The sequence below is a fragment of the Salvelinus fontinalis genome, chromosome 8 (genome assembly GCF_029448725.1).
Source record: "Salvelinus fontinalis isolate EN_2023a chromosome 8, ASM2944872v1, whole genome shotgun sequence".
NCBI classification, from domain to species: domain Eukaryota; kingdom Metazoa; phylum Chordata; class Actinopteri; order Salmoniformes; family Salmonidae; genus Salvelinus; species Salvelinus fontinalis.
In genome coordinates this window covers 10116102-10136276 of record NC_074672.1, presented here as the reverse complement: position 1 = coordinate 10136276, position 20175 = coordinate 10116102, and the positions used below count along the sequence as shown (strand labels likewise).

Sequence of the window (20175 nt, the reverse complement as noted above, 5' to 3'; positions counted from 1 at the left end):
TCCTGCTGCTGGGTTGTTGCCCTCCTACGGCCTCCTCCACATCTCCTGATGTACTGGCCTGTCTCCTGGTAGCGCCTGCATGCTCTGGACACTACGCTGACAGACACAGCAAACCTTTTTGCCACAGTTAGCATTGATGTGCCTTCCTGGATGAACTGCACTACCTGAGCCACTTGTGTGGGTTGTAGACTCCGTCTCATGCTACCACTAGAGTGAGAGCACCGCCAGCATTCAAAAGTGACCAAAACATCAGCCAGGAAGCATAGGAACTGAGAAGTGATCTGTGGTCACCACCTGCAGAATCACTCCTGTTTTGGGGGGTGTCTTGCTAATTGCCTATAATTTCCACCTTTTGTCTATTCCATTTGCACAACAGCATGTGAAATTTATTGTCAATCAGTGTTGCTTCCTAAGTGGACAGTTTGATTTCACAGAAGTGTGATTGACTTGGAGTTACATTGTGTTTTTTAAGTGTTCCCTTTATTTTTTTGAGCAGTGTATATATATATGATTTTAATAAAAACAATATGTTTCTTGCACGTGATGTATTTATCAGAGTTACTGACCTCACAATAGGCCAGATTCGAGTTACATATTTGTGCTGAAAATGTAAGCAGCAGCCGGGGCACAATCAATCGGAAATGGACAGCTCATGGTGCTGAAAGTAGGCAAATTCGAGTAGACATAATTCATTTAAACCATCTTCCTTTTAATTAGACTTTACTTACAACAAGAGGGCTTTGTGTTGACCCTATTTATTTGACATGAAGAAATAAGAGGTAGGTCTATCTGTTTGGAAGATTATATTAGGCTATAGGCTGCTATATCAAATCAAAGTTTATTTGTCACGTGCGCCGACTACAACAGTGAAATGCTTACTTACAGGCCCTAACCAATTTTTGGTGCAATTTTTAGGTAACAAAAGGTATTAGGTGAACAATAGATAAGTAAAGAAATAAAAACAACAGTAAAAAGACAGTGAAAAATAACAGTAGCGAGGCTATATACGAGGCTATATACAGTAGCGAGGCTATATACAGGCACCGGTTAGTCGGGCTAATTGAGGTAGTATGTACATGTAGGTATGGTTAAAGTGACTATGCATATATGATAAACAGAGAGTAGCAGTAGTGTAAAAGAGGGGTTTGTGGGTGGTGGGCGTTGGGACACAATACAGATAGTCCAGGTAGCCAATGTGCGGGGGCACCGGTTAGTCGGGCTAATTGAGGTAATATGTACATGAATGTATAGTTAACGTGACTATACATATATGATTAACAGAGAGTAGATTTGTCTGACAATTTCTCCACCCACCATGCACTCTTTAAATAGTCTATCTCCGTGTCAGTGAAGGGCTGTCAAATTAAAACCAGGACTTGAATTGAGGGGGTATGAGAAGGTATGCCATAAGCCTACCTTTTACTAAAGAAACTGGCTGAAAGCACAGGCCTACCCATTGTTGGCTTAAGATTTTGAAAAAAAACTAAACGGATCCGATTGAATAAAGTGATCTACAACATTGCTTTGGTCCGTGATGCTTTATGCTAGAAACAAGGAAAGATGTGACTCCAATGTATATGGGGATATCATTGTTTCGTTTCTTTGACATTCAGAGGCTGATCTACAACTTTTTATAGCTGGAGAAAAGAAATTGACTTTGCTTGGGAAGTAAACTAATTCTGTCACTATCAATTGATTAAGCTATTTGGAACAGTTTCTAAAACAGCATATCTAAGGCTCTGGTCTGTCCAAGAAGTGAGTAAATGGTAGACATGTTCTCTGCTATCCACTTTGTTTTAATTATTATTTGGGGTATAGGGGACTTGTTTTCTTTTAAGCGTTCCGGGAGGGTTTGCTGAAGGGAGGGTCATCCATTTTCATTCCAGAGATGTCAGATTTTCTCCACGTAACCCTTATTATAAGTAAGGTTAACTCTCTAATCAGATTGAGAGAAGACTCTTTTTTGGCCATCTTGTCATGGGTTTACAATCTATTTTAGTTTGTATGCATTCTATCTAAGTGACTGAGTGGGCTAAGTGTAATCAAGTAATAGAGGAAGCCAAATGTTAGCAGACAAATATGTAAACAAAGAAATAGCCAATATTAAATTTGTTTGAGGAAGTTAATTTAACTTCCTCAATCTAAAATCTCCCACTGGTGAAAAATGATGTAGACTACTAAATGACATTTGGCAAGAGCTTTTGACCAATTCAGACCAATTCAACTTTATAGCTTTTCTCTACCTTCTGATCACAAACCATGCCATGGCTTTCATGGGTCCGGGACAACAATGCTTCATGTCTCATACAGTGGGTATGTGTTACACAGTGGATGGAAATAGATGTAATTGTGATTTTTTTTTGGTGTGTGTGATTGATCTATGCAAAATACTCCATAATGTCAAAGTAAAAAGTGAATTCCATTTTTTTTCTTAAATTAAATCACAAAAATATAGTTGTTGCATAAGTATTCGCCCCCTTTCTTTAGGCAAGCCTAAATTTCACACAGGAGTCAATCGTGGCTTAACAAATCACATAAATTGACTCACTCTGTGTGAAATAATAAGGGGTTGACATGATTTTTGAATGACTAACTCTTTCACTGTCCCCCATACATACAACATACATAAGGTCCCTCAGAAATGTAGAATACAAATATACAGGATAAAAATATTCCGAAACATGCATACTGTTTGCAACAAGGCACTAAAGTAATACTGCAACAACAACACAACAGAGGAATACACTTTTTGGCCTAAATGTAAAACCTTAAGTTTGGGGCAAATCCAACATAACACACCACTGAGTAACTACCTCCTTATTTTCAAGCAGGGTGATGGCTGCATCATGGTATGGGTATTCTTGACATCGGCAAAGACTGGGAAGTTTTTCAGGATAAAAATAAATGAGATGGAGCTAAGCACAGGCACAAAACTAGAGGAAAACCTGCTTCAATCTGCTTTAAGCCAGACACTGAGAGAGGAATTCATCTTTCAGCAGGACAATAACCTATAACACAAGGCCAAATCTACATTGGACTTGCTTACCAAGAAGACATTGAATGTCCCTGAGTGGTCAAGTTACAGTTATAATTTAAATCTCCTTGAAAATCTATGGCAAGACCCTAACACCTTGACAGAGCTTGAAAAATGTTGAAAAGATGAATAAGCAAATATTGCACAATCCAGGTGGGAAAAGCTCTTAGAGACTTACCCAAGAAGTCTCCCAGCTCTAATCACTGCCAAATGTGTTTCTAACCTGTATTGACTTAGGGGGTGAATACTTATTTAATCAAGGTAAATAAGTGTTTTATTTTTCCTCCACTTTGATTATGTTCTGTAAATCATGGACAAAAAGGTAGCCTAGCGGTTAGAAGCATTGGGCCAGTAACCGGATGTTTGCTGGTTCGAATCCCCGAGCTGACTAGGTGAAAATGTGCCCTTGAGCAAAGCACTTAACCCTAATTGCTCCTGTAAGTTGCTTTGGATAAGTGTCTGCTAAATGACTCCAATGTAAAAAAGACAATTAAATCCATTTTAATCCCACTCTCTAACACAATAAAATGTGAAGAAATCCACGGGGTGAATATTTATGATACCCACTGTAGTTCAGCAAGTCAGTAGTGATGCAAACTTAACCATCCACCACAGTGTTTTTCAACATCCGGTTCGCTGATGGAAGCAGTCACAGGAAGAAGGACCATAACGTACTGGTCCAACACAAAAAATACTGTAGCTTGCCTGTCCCCGGTACAAAAAAGGTTGAAGTACTCCACTACATCACTGACCTGGGTACGCTGCCCAGCTGTCCGAGGTTCCTAGCCTGGGCCTCAGTGATGATCTGGGCCTTGAAGAGGACTGGTTTTCCGGGTGCCACCTTCTCCCCCAGCAGGTAGCGCACCGTGGTGGAGAACTTAGACTGGGTCTTAATCACCTGGGGAGGCTGCTTGTCCACCATCAGGGAGCTGCAACCATAGAAATAGAGTTAGTAGAATGATCAATGGGTCTGTGATGTGTGGACTGGTAGCCATAATGTCCCCCCACCAGAGAGCTGCAACAGCATAGCGCAGGAGAGGAAACATGACTTAGTAAAATGAGTCAGTAGTGTGCTGGTATGTCCGCACTACTTAATGTTTTTAAAGGAATGGGGTACTTGTCTGGGGAAACATTGTCGATTCAGAGCATTTCCTGAAAAAGGGAAAATAACACCCAAACATGATATGACCGGCAACAACAATATGACTCAGGCATAACACTATGTGTTAGAAAGGCCCTCCCACTGCCCAAACTGGTTGAATCAACGTTGTTTTCATGTCATTTCAACAACAGAAAAATCTATGTGACGACATTGAATAAACATGGAAAACTGAGTGAATTTACAAAAAGTCATCAATGTAAAAGGAATTTAGTATATAAAAAAAAGAAGTTCCAACTGTAATATATTTGTTGATTGCACGTTGAATTCATGTTAGTTGACAACTCAATCAAATGTAAATCAAAAGTAGATGTTGAACTGACATCTGTGTCCAGTGGGCTGGCTGACTGGCAGGTCATAAAGGGAGGGACAACGTTAAGTCAAGTGGGTTCCAGCAGGGCCTACAAAAGCGGTTTGTTTGGTTTTCAAACTGAAGACATTTCAGTGAAGGCAAATTAGTTTTCTAATACATAATACCACGACATTAACGAATTAGATCACTATCAAACATATCAAGAAAACACAAAACGGTGTTTTAATAATCCTACAGTTTGGGTTGAAAGCACAGTCAATGAGGGATGAGGGACTAAGATTAGTTTTTACTGTCTGTTTCCACAGAAATTTGATTTGCGTCTTTAAAACTCCATACAGGACATATACTTTCTCATGGACAGATTACGTAAACATAAATGGTACCACAATTTTAGTTCTGGGTTAACCAAGATTACAGGACAATACAACATACAAAGCATAGAGGACAGGGGATTTACTAGGGGACTATGCAAGTGAACATAGAACTAACAGCATTCCATATAGTGCACTAGTATTTAAACCAGTCTTATTTGCCCTTTTCATAAGTAGCACACTATTATAGGTAACACAACCGACCTCTGGATTAGAGTTTGCAGCAGACGTCCCAGTCTCTCTTGCAGCTCTGGGATTGGCTCCCCGGCCAGCATCACTTCCTGTCTCAACTTCCCGTTCACCCCCAGGAGTTGTTCACACCTCAAAGAGGAAGAGATAGTGTGTTAAATTCATCAGAGAGAAGGGGGAGGGAGAGAGAGAGAGAAAGAGAGATGTAAAACACCAAATAATGCATGCAGAGCAGAATTAGGCCAATACCCACTAATTATCAAAAACCAGAAGAGCCGTTAAATTCTATAACCACCTAAAAGGAAGCAATTCACAAATCTTCCATAACAAAGCCATCAAAGAGCCAGAGAGATGAACCTGGAGAAGCGTCCCCTAAGCAAGCTGGTCCTGAGGCTCTGTTCACAAACACAAACAGACCCCACAGAGCCCCAGGACAGCAACACAATTAGACCCAACCAAATCATGAGAAAACAAAAAGATAATTACTTGACACATTGGAAAGAACTAACAAAACATTGAGCAAACTAGAATGCTATTTGGCCCTAAACAGAGAGTACACAGTGGCAGAATATTTGACCACTATAACTGACCCAAACTTAAGGAACGCTTTGACTATGTACCGACTCAGTGAGCATAGCCTTGCTATTGAGAAAGGCTGCCGTAGGCAGACCTGGCTCTCAAGAGAAGACAGGCTATGTGCACACTGCCCATAAAAATAGGTGAAATCTGAGCTGCACTTCCTATCCTCCTGCCAAATGTATGACACATATTTCCCTCAGATTACACAGATCCTCAAAGAATTCAAAAACAAACCCAATTTTGATAAACTCTCATATCTACTGGGTGAAATACCAGTGTGCCATAACAGCAGCAATATGTGTAACCTGTTGCCACAAGAAAGGGGAAAAAAGTGAGGAACAAACACCATTGTAAATATAACCCATATTTATGTTTATTTATTTTCCCTTTTGTACTTATTATTTCCCTTTTGTACTTAATTATTTGCACATCGTTACAACACTGTTTATAGACATAATATGACATTTGAAATGTCTTTATTCTTATGGGTGAGTGTAATGTTTACTGATCATTTTTTATGTTAAATTCACTTAGATTTATTAGCTACTTTGCTTTGACAATGTTAACATATGTTTCCCATGTCATTAAAGCCTTTGAATTGAACTGAGAGAGAGGGGGGAGGGAGGGAGGGATAGTGAGAGAGGGGGGGAATGGAGGTAGGAGAGAGGGGGGGAGAAATGACAGAAGGTCACAAAGCAATGTTACACTTCAAATCGTGCATCTGCAAACATATACAAATGTTGATGTGTGTCATAATTGATTAGACAAACCAGTCATTCACAGAGGATTAACCTTTACAGGCAGTTTGCATAAAAAGGATCTCATATTCAAACACGACAACCTGAAACTTGAGTCTTCATTTGTATATGTGTTTACCCATAGGCTTTAGCTGTTTAATAGTCATTTGCCTAGAGAAGTTGTATTATATGGATGAATGCAGTCGGATACGCGTGCGCATGGAGGTGGGGGGGGGGGGACATGTGTCTCGGCGGCTGGGCATGTTTCTTCTTGTCCGTGCGTATGGACAGGGTAGCATGGCTCCTCAGGTATCTGAACATCTTTGTGGTATGGTTGACTGTTTACGGGTAGCCTATGTGAGGAAAGCTCTATGTATATGAAGGGATGCTGTTGTTATGCATACAGTGGCAAGAAAAAGTATGTGGACCCTTTGGAATTACCTGGATTTCTGCATAAATTGGTCATAAAATGTGATCTGATCTTCATCTAAGTCACAACAATAGGCAAACACAGTGTGCTTAAACTGATAACACACAAATGATTGTATTTTTCTTGTCTATATTGAATAAATCATTTAAACATTCACAGTGTAGGTTGGAAGAAGTATGTGAACCCCTTGGCTAATGACTTCTCCAAAAGCTAATTGGAGTCAAGTGTCAGCTAACCGGGAGTCCAATCAATGAGACGAGATTGGAGATGTTGGTTAAAGTTACTCTGCCCTATAAAAAAACATTTGCAAAATTTGAGTTAGCTATTCACAAGAAGAAGAACCTGATGTGAATCATACCTCGAACAATCGAGATCTCAGAAGAGCTAAGATTAAGAATTTGCAAGTTGACTTGCATAAAGCTGGAAAGGGTTACAAAAGTATCTCTAAAAGCCTTGATGTTCATCAGTCCATGGTAAGATAAATTGTCTATAAATGGAGAATGTTCAGCACTGTTGCTACTCTCACTAGAAGTGGCCATCCTGCAAAGATGACTGCAAGAGCACAGCGCAGAATGCTCAATGAGGTTAAGAAGGATCCTGGAGTGTCAACTAAAGACTTACAGAAATCTCTGGAACATGCTAACATCTCTGTTGACGAGTCTACGATACATAAAACACTAAACAAGAATGGTGTTCATGGGAGGACACTACAGAAGAAGCCAATGCAAAGTTAGTTACTTTAAGGAGCAGTTCTCTCTGTGGGTTTAACCCAAGAAGTTCTGGAAAATGGTTAAAGACCTGGAGAATATACCCAACCCTCCTCATCACAGCTGCCCATGTCCCTTAATGTTGATGATATGGTTGTTACTGACAAGGAGCACATGGCTGAGCTCTAATCACCAGTCCATTAAGTCAGAGGTTGGACGTCTGTTGGATGTCCAAGATTTCCACATCTCCCACCCCTTCTAATGTGACTATCCCTGATGCTCCTCCCTCTTTTTCCCCTGCCCCGCTACAAAGTTTTTCCCTGCAGGCGATCACTGAGTCCGAGGTGCTAAAGGAGCTCCTTAAACTTGACCCCCAAAAAGCATTTGGTTCAGATGGTTTAGACCCTTTGTTCTTTAAGGTTGCTGCCCCTATCATCGCCAAGCCTCCCAAGTGTTGGAAAAACTTGTCAATAATCAACTAACTGGTTTTCTTGATGTCTATAGTATTCTCTCGGTATGCAATCTGGTTTCCTCTCAGGTTATGGATGTGTCACTGCAACCTTAAAGGTCCTAAATGATGTCACCATTGCCCTTGATTCTAAGCAATGTTGTGCTGCTATTTGTATTGACTTGGCCAAAGCTTTTGATACAGTAGACCATTCCATTCTTGTAGGCCGGCTAAGGAGTATTGGTGTCTCTGACGGGTCTTTGGCCTGGTTTGCAAACTACCTCTCTCAAAGAGTGCAGTGTATAAAGTCAGACAATGCTGTCTCAGCCACTGCCTCTCACCAAGGGAGTCCCCCAAGGCTCAATCATAGGCCCCACGCTCTTCTCAATTTACATCAACAACGTAGCTCAAGCAGTAGGAAGCTCTCTCATCCATTTATATGCAAAAAACACAACGTCTTATACTCAGCTGGCCCCTCCCCGGATTTTGTGTTAAACGCTCTACAACAAAGTGTTCTTAGTGTCCAACAAGCTTGCTCTACCCTTAGTCTTGTCTTGAACACCTACAAAACAAAGGTCATCCAGTTTGGTAAGAAGAATGTCCCTCTCCCCACCGGTGTGATTACTACCTCTGAGGGCTTAGAGCTTGAGGTAGTCACCTCATACAAGTACTTGGAAGTATGGCTAGATGGTACACTGCCCTTCTCTCAGCACATATCAAAGCTGCAGGCTAAGGTTAAATCTAGACTTGGTTTCCTCTATCGTAATTGCTCCTCTTTCATCACAGCTGCTAAACTAACCCTGATTCAGATGACCATCCTACCCATACTAGATTACGGAGACTTAATTTATAGATTGGCAGGTAAGGGTTCTCTCAAGCAGCTAGATGTTCTTTACCATTCGGCCATCAGATTTGCCACCAATGCTCCTTATAGGACACATCACTGCACTCTGTACTCCTCTGTAAACTGGTCATCTCTGCAAGACCCACTGGTTGATGCTTATTTATAAAACCCTCTTAGGCCTCACTCCCCCCTATCTGAGATACCTACTGCAGCCCTCATCCTCCACATACAACATCCGTTCTGCCAGTCACATTCTGTTAAAGGTTCTAAAAGCACACATATCCCTGAGTCGCACCACTTTTCAGTTCGCTGCAGCCAGCGACTGGAATGAGCTGCAAAAAACACTCAAACTGGACGGTTTTGTCTCCATCTCTTCATTCAAAGACTCAATCATGGACACTCTTACTGACAGTTGGGGCTGCTTTGTGTGATGTATTGTTGTCTCTATCTTCTTGCCCTGTGCTGTTGTCTGTGCCCAATAATGTTTGTACCATGTTTTGTGCTGCTACCATGTTGTGCTGCTGCCATGTTGCTACCATGCTGTTGTCATGTTGTGTTGAAACCATGCTGTGTTTTCATGTGTTGCTGCCATGCTATGTTGTCGTCTTAGGTCTCTCTTTATGTAGTGTTGTCTCTCTTGTCGTGATGTGTGTTTTGTCCTATATATATTTTATTTAAATCCCAGCCTCCATCCCTGTAGGAGGCCATTTGCCTTCTGGTAGGCTGTCATTGTAAATAAGAATTTGTTCTTATCTGACTTGCCTAGTTAAATAAATGATGTCTGAGTGTTGGCGTCTGTCTGTGTGTAAATAAAAAAAAACAAGAAAAGTGCCGTCTGGTTTGCTTAATATAAGGAATTTTATGTATAGCATTTGCTTTTACTCAAGTATGACAAATGCTAATGTTTTCCACCACTGCACACACACGGGCGCAGGCCTCACCACGTCTGCAGAGGGCTGAGGTTGTCATCGAAGGGGTGTCCAATAGTAGCTTGATGCTGTTCCCACCTCCAGGCTTTGATCCTGCTGATCAGGCGAGACTGACACTTCTCCAGACTAGACACTGCCTCCTGGAGCAGCTGGACACGCTTCTGCAAACGGACACATGCACACACACAAACACACGTACGCACACATAGTTTAGCTTATAGAGAGAGAGTTATGCAGAGAAAGGCAAACACAGATTACAGTACTGGGAAACTCCGACCTCAGGGAGACAAACAGTTCATACAGGGAGAGACAAACAAAACTAGTTTAGATGGCCCTCCGGCCATAGAGATCCACTTAGAGTATAGGTGTAGCAGGGTCATATTCAGAAGGGCACACCGTAGCAAAATATTTTAGACAACTTCAGGTATAGTCTCTCATGACAGATGTAACAATAGCAGGCTCACACGTGAGAACAACAATTGTGTGTGTTACGTAATAGCTTACCTTGGCTATGACTTGGCCATTGTACTCATGCTGTTTGATGTTAGTCTGGAGTTTGGTGACTTCTGACATGCTGGGGTCCATCCCATTGGTCTGGGTCTGCTGGAGAGTGCCTGTCACCCAATTAAATGTAACATTTATTTATTTTATTGGGCCGTTTACACATGCAGCCAAATGTGGATATTTTTTCCACTAATTGGTCTTTTGACCAACCACATCAGATATTTTCACATCAGTTCTTTTCCAGAGCTGATCTGATTGGTCAAAAGACTAATTAGTGAACAAAAATATCAGAATTTGCCATGCTGTGTAAACGCAGTCAAAGTAGCCTTGTCCGAGACAGAATGGCCCATAAGTCAGGAGCATATCTCCTGTTCCTATAGCGTGAGGCACAAGTCAGGGGAGGCGACTGCCCCCTCTCACTAAAGCCAAGGAAGTTCAAGGACGACTGCGGTACTGCAAACATTGTTAGCAGAAAACAGGATCCCCATTATTGTGAATGGAAAAATTACTATCTTCATGGTTAATCTTAGTGTAAAAAAGAAATAAAAATTGAAGACAATCATGGTACCAATAATTGCTTCTAACACACCAGATGTATGTCCTTGAACCGATTATTTTAAAATTGTGCACAGAAGAAGTTATAAGGATAATTTAGTTGCTTATTGCAGCCTGCAGTAACCCGGTCTGCCTTCAAATTGAGTTACTCAATGAGAGGGGGCAGCACTGAGCTAGCCTGAAACTTCACTTCCTGGAGAAGCTCAACTGTGCATGTTATGTCTCCATGAGACGCCATCTTAACCGACTTAATTTGGCTTAAATGCGCTATTGAGGAATTAATGGAATTAATGGTGTCATTTGATCAATGGCTTTGTCCAATCATATATACAGTCATTGGTACTAGTACACCCCCTAAACAGGATGCTAGTCTGTCGCAGAGCCTTGGAGGAAAATAATGCACACTGGGCCTCATTTCAACTAGACACAGAATAACATGGCTGTGTTTACACAGGCATCCCAATTTTGATCTTCTACCCAATTATTGGTAAAAGATCTGATCTGATTGGTCAAAGACCAATTATTGGCAAAAGATCACAATTGGGCTGTCTGTGTAAACACAGCCAAAGTCCGCCATGAGCTCAGGGCCCGTATTCACAAAGTGTTTCAGAACAGGAGTGCTTTTTAGAATAAGATCCCATGGACAGTGAGGGACCTGATCCAAGATCAGCACTCCTACTCTGAGATACTTAATGAATACTGGCCCAGCTCTCTGTTCCCAGTCTCTCAGCAACAGGGAGTTCCTTCCTATATTTTATGTCTGCTAAAGTCATCAGGCAACAATGTACTCTATGTATCCTGGGAGATATTCAAAAGCTAGTCAAAAGCTCTGTCTTTCCCTCTCTCTGGCTATGAAAAGCCAACTGACATTTACTCCTGAGGTGCTGACCACTATAACCACTGTGATTATTATTTGACCCTGCTGGTCATCTATGAATGTTTGAACATCTTGAAGAACGATCTGGCCTTAATGGCCATGTACTCTTATAATCTCCACTGGCACAGCCAGAAGGGGACTGACTGGCCACCCCTCAGAGAGCCTGGTTCCCCTACATCAGTGGTTCCCAAACTTTTTATAGTCCCGTACCCTTTCAAACATTCAACCTCCAGGTGCGTACCCCCTCTAGCACCAGGGTCAGCTCACTCTCAAATGTTGTTTTTTGCCATCATTGTAAGCCAGCCACACACACACTAAACAATACATTTATTAAACATAAGAATGAGTGTGAGTTTTTGCCACAACCCGGCTCGTGGGAAGTGACAAAAAGCTCTTATAGGACAAGGGCACAAATAATAATAATACATAATTTCGTTTAGCCATCTTACATATAAAACCTTATTTGTTCATCAAAAATTGTAAATAACTTACCACAGGTTAATGAGAAGGGTGTGCTTGAAAGGATGCACATAACTCTGCAAGTTGGGTTATATTGGAGAGAGTCTCAGTCTTAAATCATTTTCCACACACAGTCTGTGCCTGTATTTAGGTTTCATGCTAGTGAGGGCCAAGAATCCACTGTGGTTGCAAAGGGTATCAGTGTCTTAACAGCACGATGAATATAGTTGAATATAGTTGTGGAGAGTCCCTGTAATCCTAGATTCAGATCTTTCAGGTGAGAAAAAACATCACCCAGATAGGCCAGTCGTGTGAAAAACTCATCATCATGCAAGCGGCCAGACAAGTGAAAATGATGGTTGGTAAAGAAAACTTTAAACTCATCTCTCAATAAAAAAAAAACGTGTCAATACTTTGCCCCTTGATAAGCAGCGGAATTATGTTGTAAAAGCGTTGCATGGCTGCTGCCCATATCATTGCATAATGCAGAAAATACACAAGAGTTTTGCGCCATCAGTACAGATACCAACACATCTTGACCACCAAAGTCCATTTGATGTCACAAAGCTGTCCAGTACTTTAAAAATATCCTCTCCTGTTGTCCTGGTTTCCAGTGGTTTGTAGAAGAGGATGTCTTCCTTAATTGACCCCCCCCCCCCCATAAACGCAACGGACATATACCAGGAGCTGTGCCAGGCCCACCACGTCTGTTGACTCATTCAGCTGTAACGGATAGAATTCACTGGCTTGTATGCGTAATTGTTTCAAAACATCTCCTGCCATGTCACTGATGCGTTGTGACACAGTGTTGTTTAATGAAGGCATGGTCTGTATAGTGTTTTTTGCATTTTTCCCCAGCATTGTCCCAGCCATATCCGCGGCAGCAGGAATATTGAAGTCCTCCACAATAGTATGGGGCTTGCCTGTCCTAGCCACTCGGTAGCTCACCATATAAGACGCTTCGAGCCCTTTCTTATTAATGGTATCTGTTGCTGTTTATACATGTCTTACTACTCGAATGTCGTCTTAATTCTCGCTCCAAAAACTCCAGTGGCTTATTTTTCAAATTGACATGTTTCGTTTCAAAATGTTTGCGCAAGAGTGAAGGTTTCCTGCGAGAGAGTAAAGGTTAATGTGATCGGATGTTAATTATTACCTGTATTTGACATTGTGTTATTTCGCTGAACACTAGATGGCTTAATTTGATTTTTGGCAGTGAGAAAAAAACATCACCCAAATGTATAGCCCCGTTGGAAAAGCTAAATGGACTGTTTGAAAATGTGTATTACATTTTTATTTGGCGTACCCAACGGCATTGGGAATAGTTTAGGAATAGCCGCTCTAGAGGTTCCTAGTTCCTAGTTTCCTGCCTTTCTAGGGAGTTTCTTAGCCAACATGCTTCTACATCTGCATTGCTTGCTCATTGGGGTTTTAAACTGGGTTCTGTATAACCATCTGCTGATGTAAAAAGGGATTTATAAATACATGTGATTGATTGAACCATGTTTGGCTGTGAAAGCCATGATTTCCATTGTGGAAGACCCGTTTCATATGAATTGACTTAATCTTGACACCATAGGGATTACAAACTCTGCTACATCAAGCTGCTTCTACCATTGAATTTGAATAGAATGTGGTTGGCCAGGTTCTCAAACTAACAACAGTGAGGAATCTGGAATAAGAGTTGACCTTGGGGGTACAACTAAATTCCTCAGAATAACTATGAACCACATACACTACATGACCAAAAGTATGTAAACACCTGCTGGGCAATAATCTCATTCCAAAATCATGGGCATTAATATGGAGTTGGTTGTCACTTTGCTGCTATAACTGTAACGACTCTCTTTCGGTGAGTGAGTTGACCAAGGCGCAGCGGGTTGTGAATACATAATGAACTTTATTTAACAAGACGAAACTAAACACACGAAGAACACTTGAATAATTTTACAAAACAACAAAAACGAACTAGACAGACCTAAACTATGAACTTACATGAAACGAGGAACACATAAACAGGAACGACCGAACGAGACGAGACAGTACCGTGTGGTGCAACAAACACAGACACAGTGACAATCACCCACAAACAAACAGTGAGAACCTCCTACCTTAATATGACTCTCAATTAGAGGAAAACGCAAAACACCTGCCTCTAATTAAGAGCCATACCAGGCAACCCAAAACCAACATAGAAACGGAAAACATAGACTGCCCACCCAAAACTCACGCCCTGACCATCACACACATACAAAACAACAGAAAACAGGTCAGGAACGTGACAATAACAGCCTTCCACCCTCTGGGAAGGCTTTCCACAAATTGTTGGAACATTGCTGCGGGGACTTGCTTGCATTCAGCCACAAGAGCATTAGTGAGGTTGGGCACTGATGTTGGACAATTAGGCCTGGCTTGCAGTTGGCGTTCCAATTCATCCCAAAGTTGTTCGATGGGGTTGAGGTCAGGGTTCTGTGTAGGCCAGTCAAGTTTTTCCACACCGATCTTGACAAACCTGTATGCACATTTCTTTGTGCACAAGGGCATTGTCATGCTGAAACAGGAAATGGCCTTCCTTAAACTGTTTCCACAAAGTTGGAAGCGTAGAATAGTCTAGAATGTCATTGTATGCTGTAGCGTTAAGATTTCCTTTAACGGGAACTAAGAGGCCTAGCTCGAACCACGAAAATCAGCCCCAGGCCATTATTCCTCCTCCAACCACCAAACTGTACAGTTGGCGCTATGCATTCGGGCAGGTACCCAGATTCGTCCGTCGGACTGCCAAATGGTGAAGCGTGATTTATCACTCCAGAGAACGCGTTTCCACTGCTCCAATGGCGGCAAGCTTTACACCACTCCAGCCGATGCTTGGCATTGCGCATGGTGATCTTATGCTTGTGTGCCCCTGCTCAGCCATAGAAACCCATTTCATGAAGCTCCAGACAAATAGTTATTGTGCTGACGTTGCTTCCAGAGGCAATTTGGAACTCGGTAGTGAGCGTTGCAACCGAGGACAGACGATTTTTACGAGCTACACGCTTCAGCACTCGCTGGTCCCGTTCTGTGAGCCTGTGTGGCCTACCACTTTGCAGCTGAGCCGTTGTTGCTCCTAGATGTTTTCACTTCACAATAACAGCACTTACAGCTGATCGGGGAAGCTGTAGCAGGGCAGAAATTTGACAAACTATCTCGTTGGAAAGGTGGCATCCTATGACGGTGCAATGTTGAAAGTTACTGAGCTCTTCAATACGGGCCATTCTACTGCCAATGTTTGTCTATGGAGATTTCACGGCTGTGTGCTCGATTTTACTGAAATAGCCAAATCCACTAATTTGAAGGGTTGTCCACATACATGTATTGTAGTTGACAAACTAGTCTGAGCATGAGTAATAATCCATACAGTATATTTAGGTTGTGTCCCAAATGGCAACTATGGGTCCTGGTCAAAAGTAGTGCATATTATAAGGAATAGGGGGCCATATGGGGGCCAATTTGTCAGAACATTAAACCCAGATCAAAGAAGTATGTTGTGTTAAATTCTGTAGCTTCCATCCAGATTTGTATAGGTTCCAACTGGCTCAACTGGTAAATTGACAAAAAATGTATGTACTCAATATACAGTCTTTTTGGATAAAAGTGTCTGCTGAGTGGCATATAGGGACGAATCCTAACGTCCACTAAAGTCACATTTTACGTCACATCCCATAAAAGTCCATGCATGACTAAGGGGGAAATATTACTTAAAGACATGCTCCGGAAATTTAGCGACAACTATTTTATCAACTTGGGCTGAATGTGTCAGTGTGTAGTTCATACATGCATAATCTACGAGCAGAATTACTGTTTTACCTCAATTAGCCACAAAATCCCTAGTTTAAAAGCGAGTGTTTACTAGAAGCTGTGCGGCACCATTTTCCCTACATTTCCTCCCACATGGACCAGCCCACTAGCAATTCGAGTTCCAGCCAATGAGATTTAGAACCTCGCTATTTAAGTGACAGCTAGCAAGATGCACAATGACGTGGTGCACATAATGTATGCACCCTTGACTGTAAGTCGATTTTTGATTAAAAAAGTCTAAATGGGGCCACTTTTGGCTCGTGAGCGCTACTTTCAGAACTACTGGCTAAAAAGTATACAAAAGTACCAGAGAATCTCTTTATCCCCAGCCATCTCATGCCACGGAATGGATTCATAGTTCTGCCTCACCCATAGCTATTTGCTATGCAAATGCTCAGCTCGAATTAGCATTGCGGCTAAGTGTGACATGTTTTGCTATGGGGAAATGCTAACTGTTCCCCGTCTTAGTAATATGTGTCTTTGGTATTTCTCACCCTGCATGGACTCATAGTTCTGCCTCTCCCAGTTGAGCTCCTCCTGCAGCTGGTGGATCTGCTGTCTGCAGTCCTGGATCTCAAGCACCTTGAGCACAAGCAGGTCCACGTCCCTGGTGGGGGGGGCTGCAGCCATGGAATCCTGGGCTGGGGGTTGAGAGAAGAAGGCTAGGGCCGGGATCTGGGTAGACTGTGGAGGGGGAAGACAAAGTATTAGAGGTGTGTCTGGTGGTGGGGGCAGAGCCCATGGGGTTCTGGGCTGGGTTGGGGCCAGGGGGAAGTGGAGTGAGGGAATTTGGGTAAACTATGGAGGGGGGCGGACTGGTATTACCTATTATGCCCACATATTAAACATTCAAATGTTTTAAAAGTCAAATGTAAAAAAGCCAAATTTTTTACACGGAGCTTTCTTGTCATATTAACAATCCAAAACATATTTTGTGTTGGAAGTGAACTTTTGTGGTTTCTGTGGCCCTCCTATGTGCCCCAAGACTGTGTTGGCACGCTGAGCTAAAGGCTCTGTTACACTTACCGCCTGATTGAGCAGCTCTCTCTCCTTCCTCAGGACATCCCTGACTGTGAGTACCAGCTGGAAGGGTTGGGAGCGGAACATATTCTGGAAGACAGGCAGAGCTCCCATCAACCACCAGACCATATCCACATAGTCAGGTCAGTTGATTCAATATAAAATGACAATATTACTGAGGACAACATGTTCCCTCTGAGTACTGAGAACTGTTAGACTGGTCCTAGATCTGTTTGTGCTATCTTGCTAACTCCATGTGTGACAATTCCATAAGGACTTGGCAAGAGAGTAGAAACAGACTGGCACCTAGGCTACTGAACTGTATGCTTTCAAACCTGTATTTTCAGTTTTTGTCTTTACAGTAAACAATGGTGAGAAGACCATGTATAAGGCCCTGAGTGGGCCACTTCAGTATCATTAGTGTGTGTGTGTGTGTGTGTGTGTGTGTGTGTGTGTGTGTGTGTGTGTGTGTGTGTGTGTGTGCGTATGCGTGTGTGTGGACTTGACCAGAATGTCCTGACAAAATAGGAAAACCAGAACAATACTGAAAAGCAAAACTGCTATTTTAGGTTTAAGGTTTAGGGTCAAATGCCCACACCAGTAGAAATCCACTATTTAGAGCAGAAAGACGATGGCTGAAGATTACCCATGATGTTGCCAACAATTTAAGTCATCGTTTTAGTCAAAGTATGATATACACTGTGTACAAAACATTAGGAACACCTGCTCTTTCCATGACATAGTTTTCACCTGGGTATACCTGGTCAGTCTATGATCCCTTATTGATGTCACTTGTTAAATCCACTTTAATAAATGTAGATGAAGGGGAGGAGACAGGTTAAAAAATGATTTTTAAGCCTTGAGACAGTTTCCCGTGTGTGTCAAGAATGGATCACCACCCGTAGGACATCGAGATATCTTGACACAAATGTGAGAAGCATTGGCGTCATGGGCCAGCTTCCCTGTGGAACGCTTTCGACACCTTGTAGAGTCCATGCCCTGACGAATTGAGGCTGTTCTGAGGGCAAATATTAGGAAGGTGTTCCTAATGTTTTGTACACTCAGCGTATTAGGGCTTGAAGTGACAAATCCAAAATGCCCACTTTGTACAAAACCATGAGCTAGATTAGGTTAGCAAGATAGTTAGCTAGCTAGCTAGATAAGGTTAGCATGCTAGCTAGCTACACTGACAGCTGTCAGTGCCCTATTTGTTGATGTTTATCAGCTCCATGTAGAGATTCCCACACCCAATTTGTGAATATGTATAAATAGCCTTCGTCCGCTGGTGGAACCTGAACATGCATTTCCTCTCTAGGACAGGAAATTGCTTTGAAATAGTGTCATCAACTTCCTCAGGGGGAGTCTCTCTAGGTTAGGGTTAGGTTTATCCCTACCACCTTCTTGAAAACAGTTTAGAATTGCATATCTGAAGAAGTGCAAGCTATTGCTAATCACTCCCTGTTCACAGTCACTTTCCCCACTGCAGTAAAAACTGCTATGTGTCTGAAGAAAAGTAATCTAGATTCTTCAGCTGTTATACATTTTCGGCCACTCTCCAACCTTCTATTCTTAAGTACATTTCTGGAGAAATTTATTTTTAAACAGCGAAATTATTTTTTAAGCGCTAGCTGTTTAAAAAAAAAAATCCTATCTGTTATTTGTGCCCACCACAGCACAGACAGCCTTAGTTAAAGTGGTAAATGATCATAGAGCCAACACAGATGCCAAACAGCTCTCTTGTACTCTTGGATTTAAGTGCTGCATTCGAGGTTCGATTTTGGGTCCGTTACTGTTCAGTTTATAAATGTTACAACTTGGCAGCGTTATCAGAAAGAACAGCATTGATTTTCACTGCTACACAGAAAATACTCCGCTTTACATTTATGTGTCATTTATTTTAGCTCCACGGATACATTTTTAGACTGTATTGATTTACAGTTTTGCTTTTTCTTTGTCCAAAAATAATTGACTTGTTCAAAACAATTAACACAAACTGACACCAAATCAACTACCTCCGTCAAAACATACAACTTGTTATCTAATGAAAAGTCATTTCAATCAATCGTTACATAATGGCCCAATAAATACTAACTACAACTATCAATAAACCCTAACATGGTTAACCTTCTTTTATACAATATGTCTGTGCCATTTGTTTGTACTATATTTATAGTATGACCTTAAAAGGCAAGTAAACATTATCACATCATCGGCTATATTAGTGTTACCAAAGATGACCAATGCAGAAAGAATGTCACTCAAGAGCATGAACATCCATAAACAAAAGGCTGAATTTGACCTTTTTCCATATCAACTGAGGGCCCATCTATCTCTCCTTTGTCCTTGCTCTCGGCCTCTTACTTGGCCCGTTCTTGGAAACAGCAACTCAGAGGTGAACTCTTTTATGTCTGAATTAAGGACTGATTGCTGATCGAACAATTATGCGAAGAAGTTTTGCTCATGTGCCAATTTGTAAGTCGCTCTGGATAAGAGCGTCTGCTAAATGACTTAAATGTAAATGTAAATGCAAAAGAGGTTCACATTCATTTGAGTAATTTGTATCAGCTGTGACCAATTTAAAAAAAAAATGATTTACACAACTGAGTTTTGTGTCTTTTGTAGAGTTGTGTTTACTGTTTAGCAACAATGTGCTTAGCATTTGCATTGTGTGTGAAAGCAATGACAAATGACTTACAGTTTTGCAAAAAAAGAATACTGTTGTGCTCATTATGTTATGATGGAGATCAAGTGGAACCCAGTTTCATTAAAAGTGACTTTAAATACTTGGATGGCTCACAACTTCCTCCAGCTAAATCAAGATAAGACTGAAATTCTTATTGTTGGACAGAAAGAGAATGTGTCCGCACATTTTAATTTCCTGGTCAATAAAAAGAAAACACTCAGTAAAAAATTTTTGGGGTTTAGGGCAAATAGGATTTTGAATGGGAATCCATTTTTACAAGTGTGTGTGTGTTTGGTGGAGAGGATAAGTGTGTGTATCTACTGTACCATGTTCCTGGAGATATGCTGCAGCCTCATACTCTCCACCACATTGGGGTTCTGCCTGGCTAGATTCTGTAGGCAGGATATGATCTGATCGAGCAGGGTCAGAGCCTGGGGCTCCTGGTCTACCTTCTCTGGTTCAAAGTCCTCCCTGGGGAGGGAAGAAAGAAAGAAAGAGAG

General features: G+C 41.6%; 1 protein-coding gene across 3 annotated transcripts in view; it reads right to left on the bottom strand.

The window, feature by feature from the left end:
* The window catches only part of stat6 (signal transducer and activator of transcription 6, interleukin-4 induced), a 61349-nt gene that overhangs the window by 22820 nt on the left and 18354 nt on the right, over positions 1-20175 (bottom strand). For all 3 annotated transcript variants that reach the window (XM_055930945.1, XM_055930946.1, XM_055930948.1), the window contains 7 exons: positions 20002-20146; positions 16999-17082; positions 16467-16656; positions 10245-10354; positions 9753-9901; positions 5082-5198; positions 3787-3963 (listed from right to left, as the gene is read on the bottom strand). In XM_055930945.1, coding sequence (XP_055786920.1) covers positions 3787-3963; positions 5082-5198; positions 9753-9901; positions 10245-10354; positions 16467-16656; positions 16999-17082; positions 20002-20146 — 972 coding nt within the window. The remainder of the gene's footprint in view (positions 1-3786; positions 3964-5081; positions 5199-9752; positions 9902-10244; positions 10355-16466; positions 16657-16998; positions 17083-20001; positions 20147-20175) is intronic.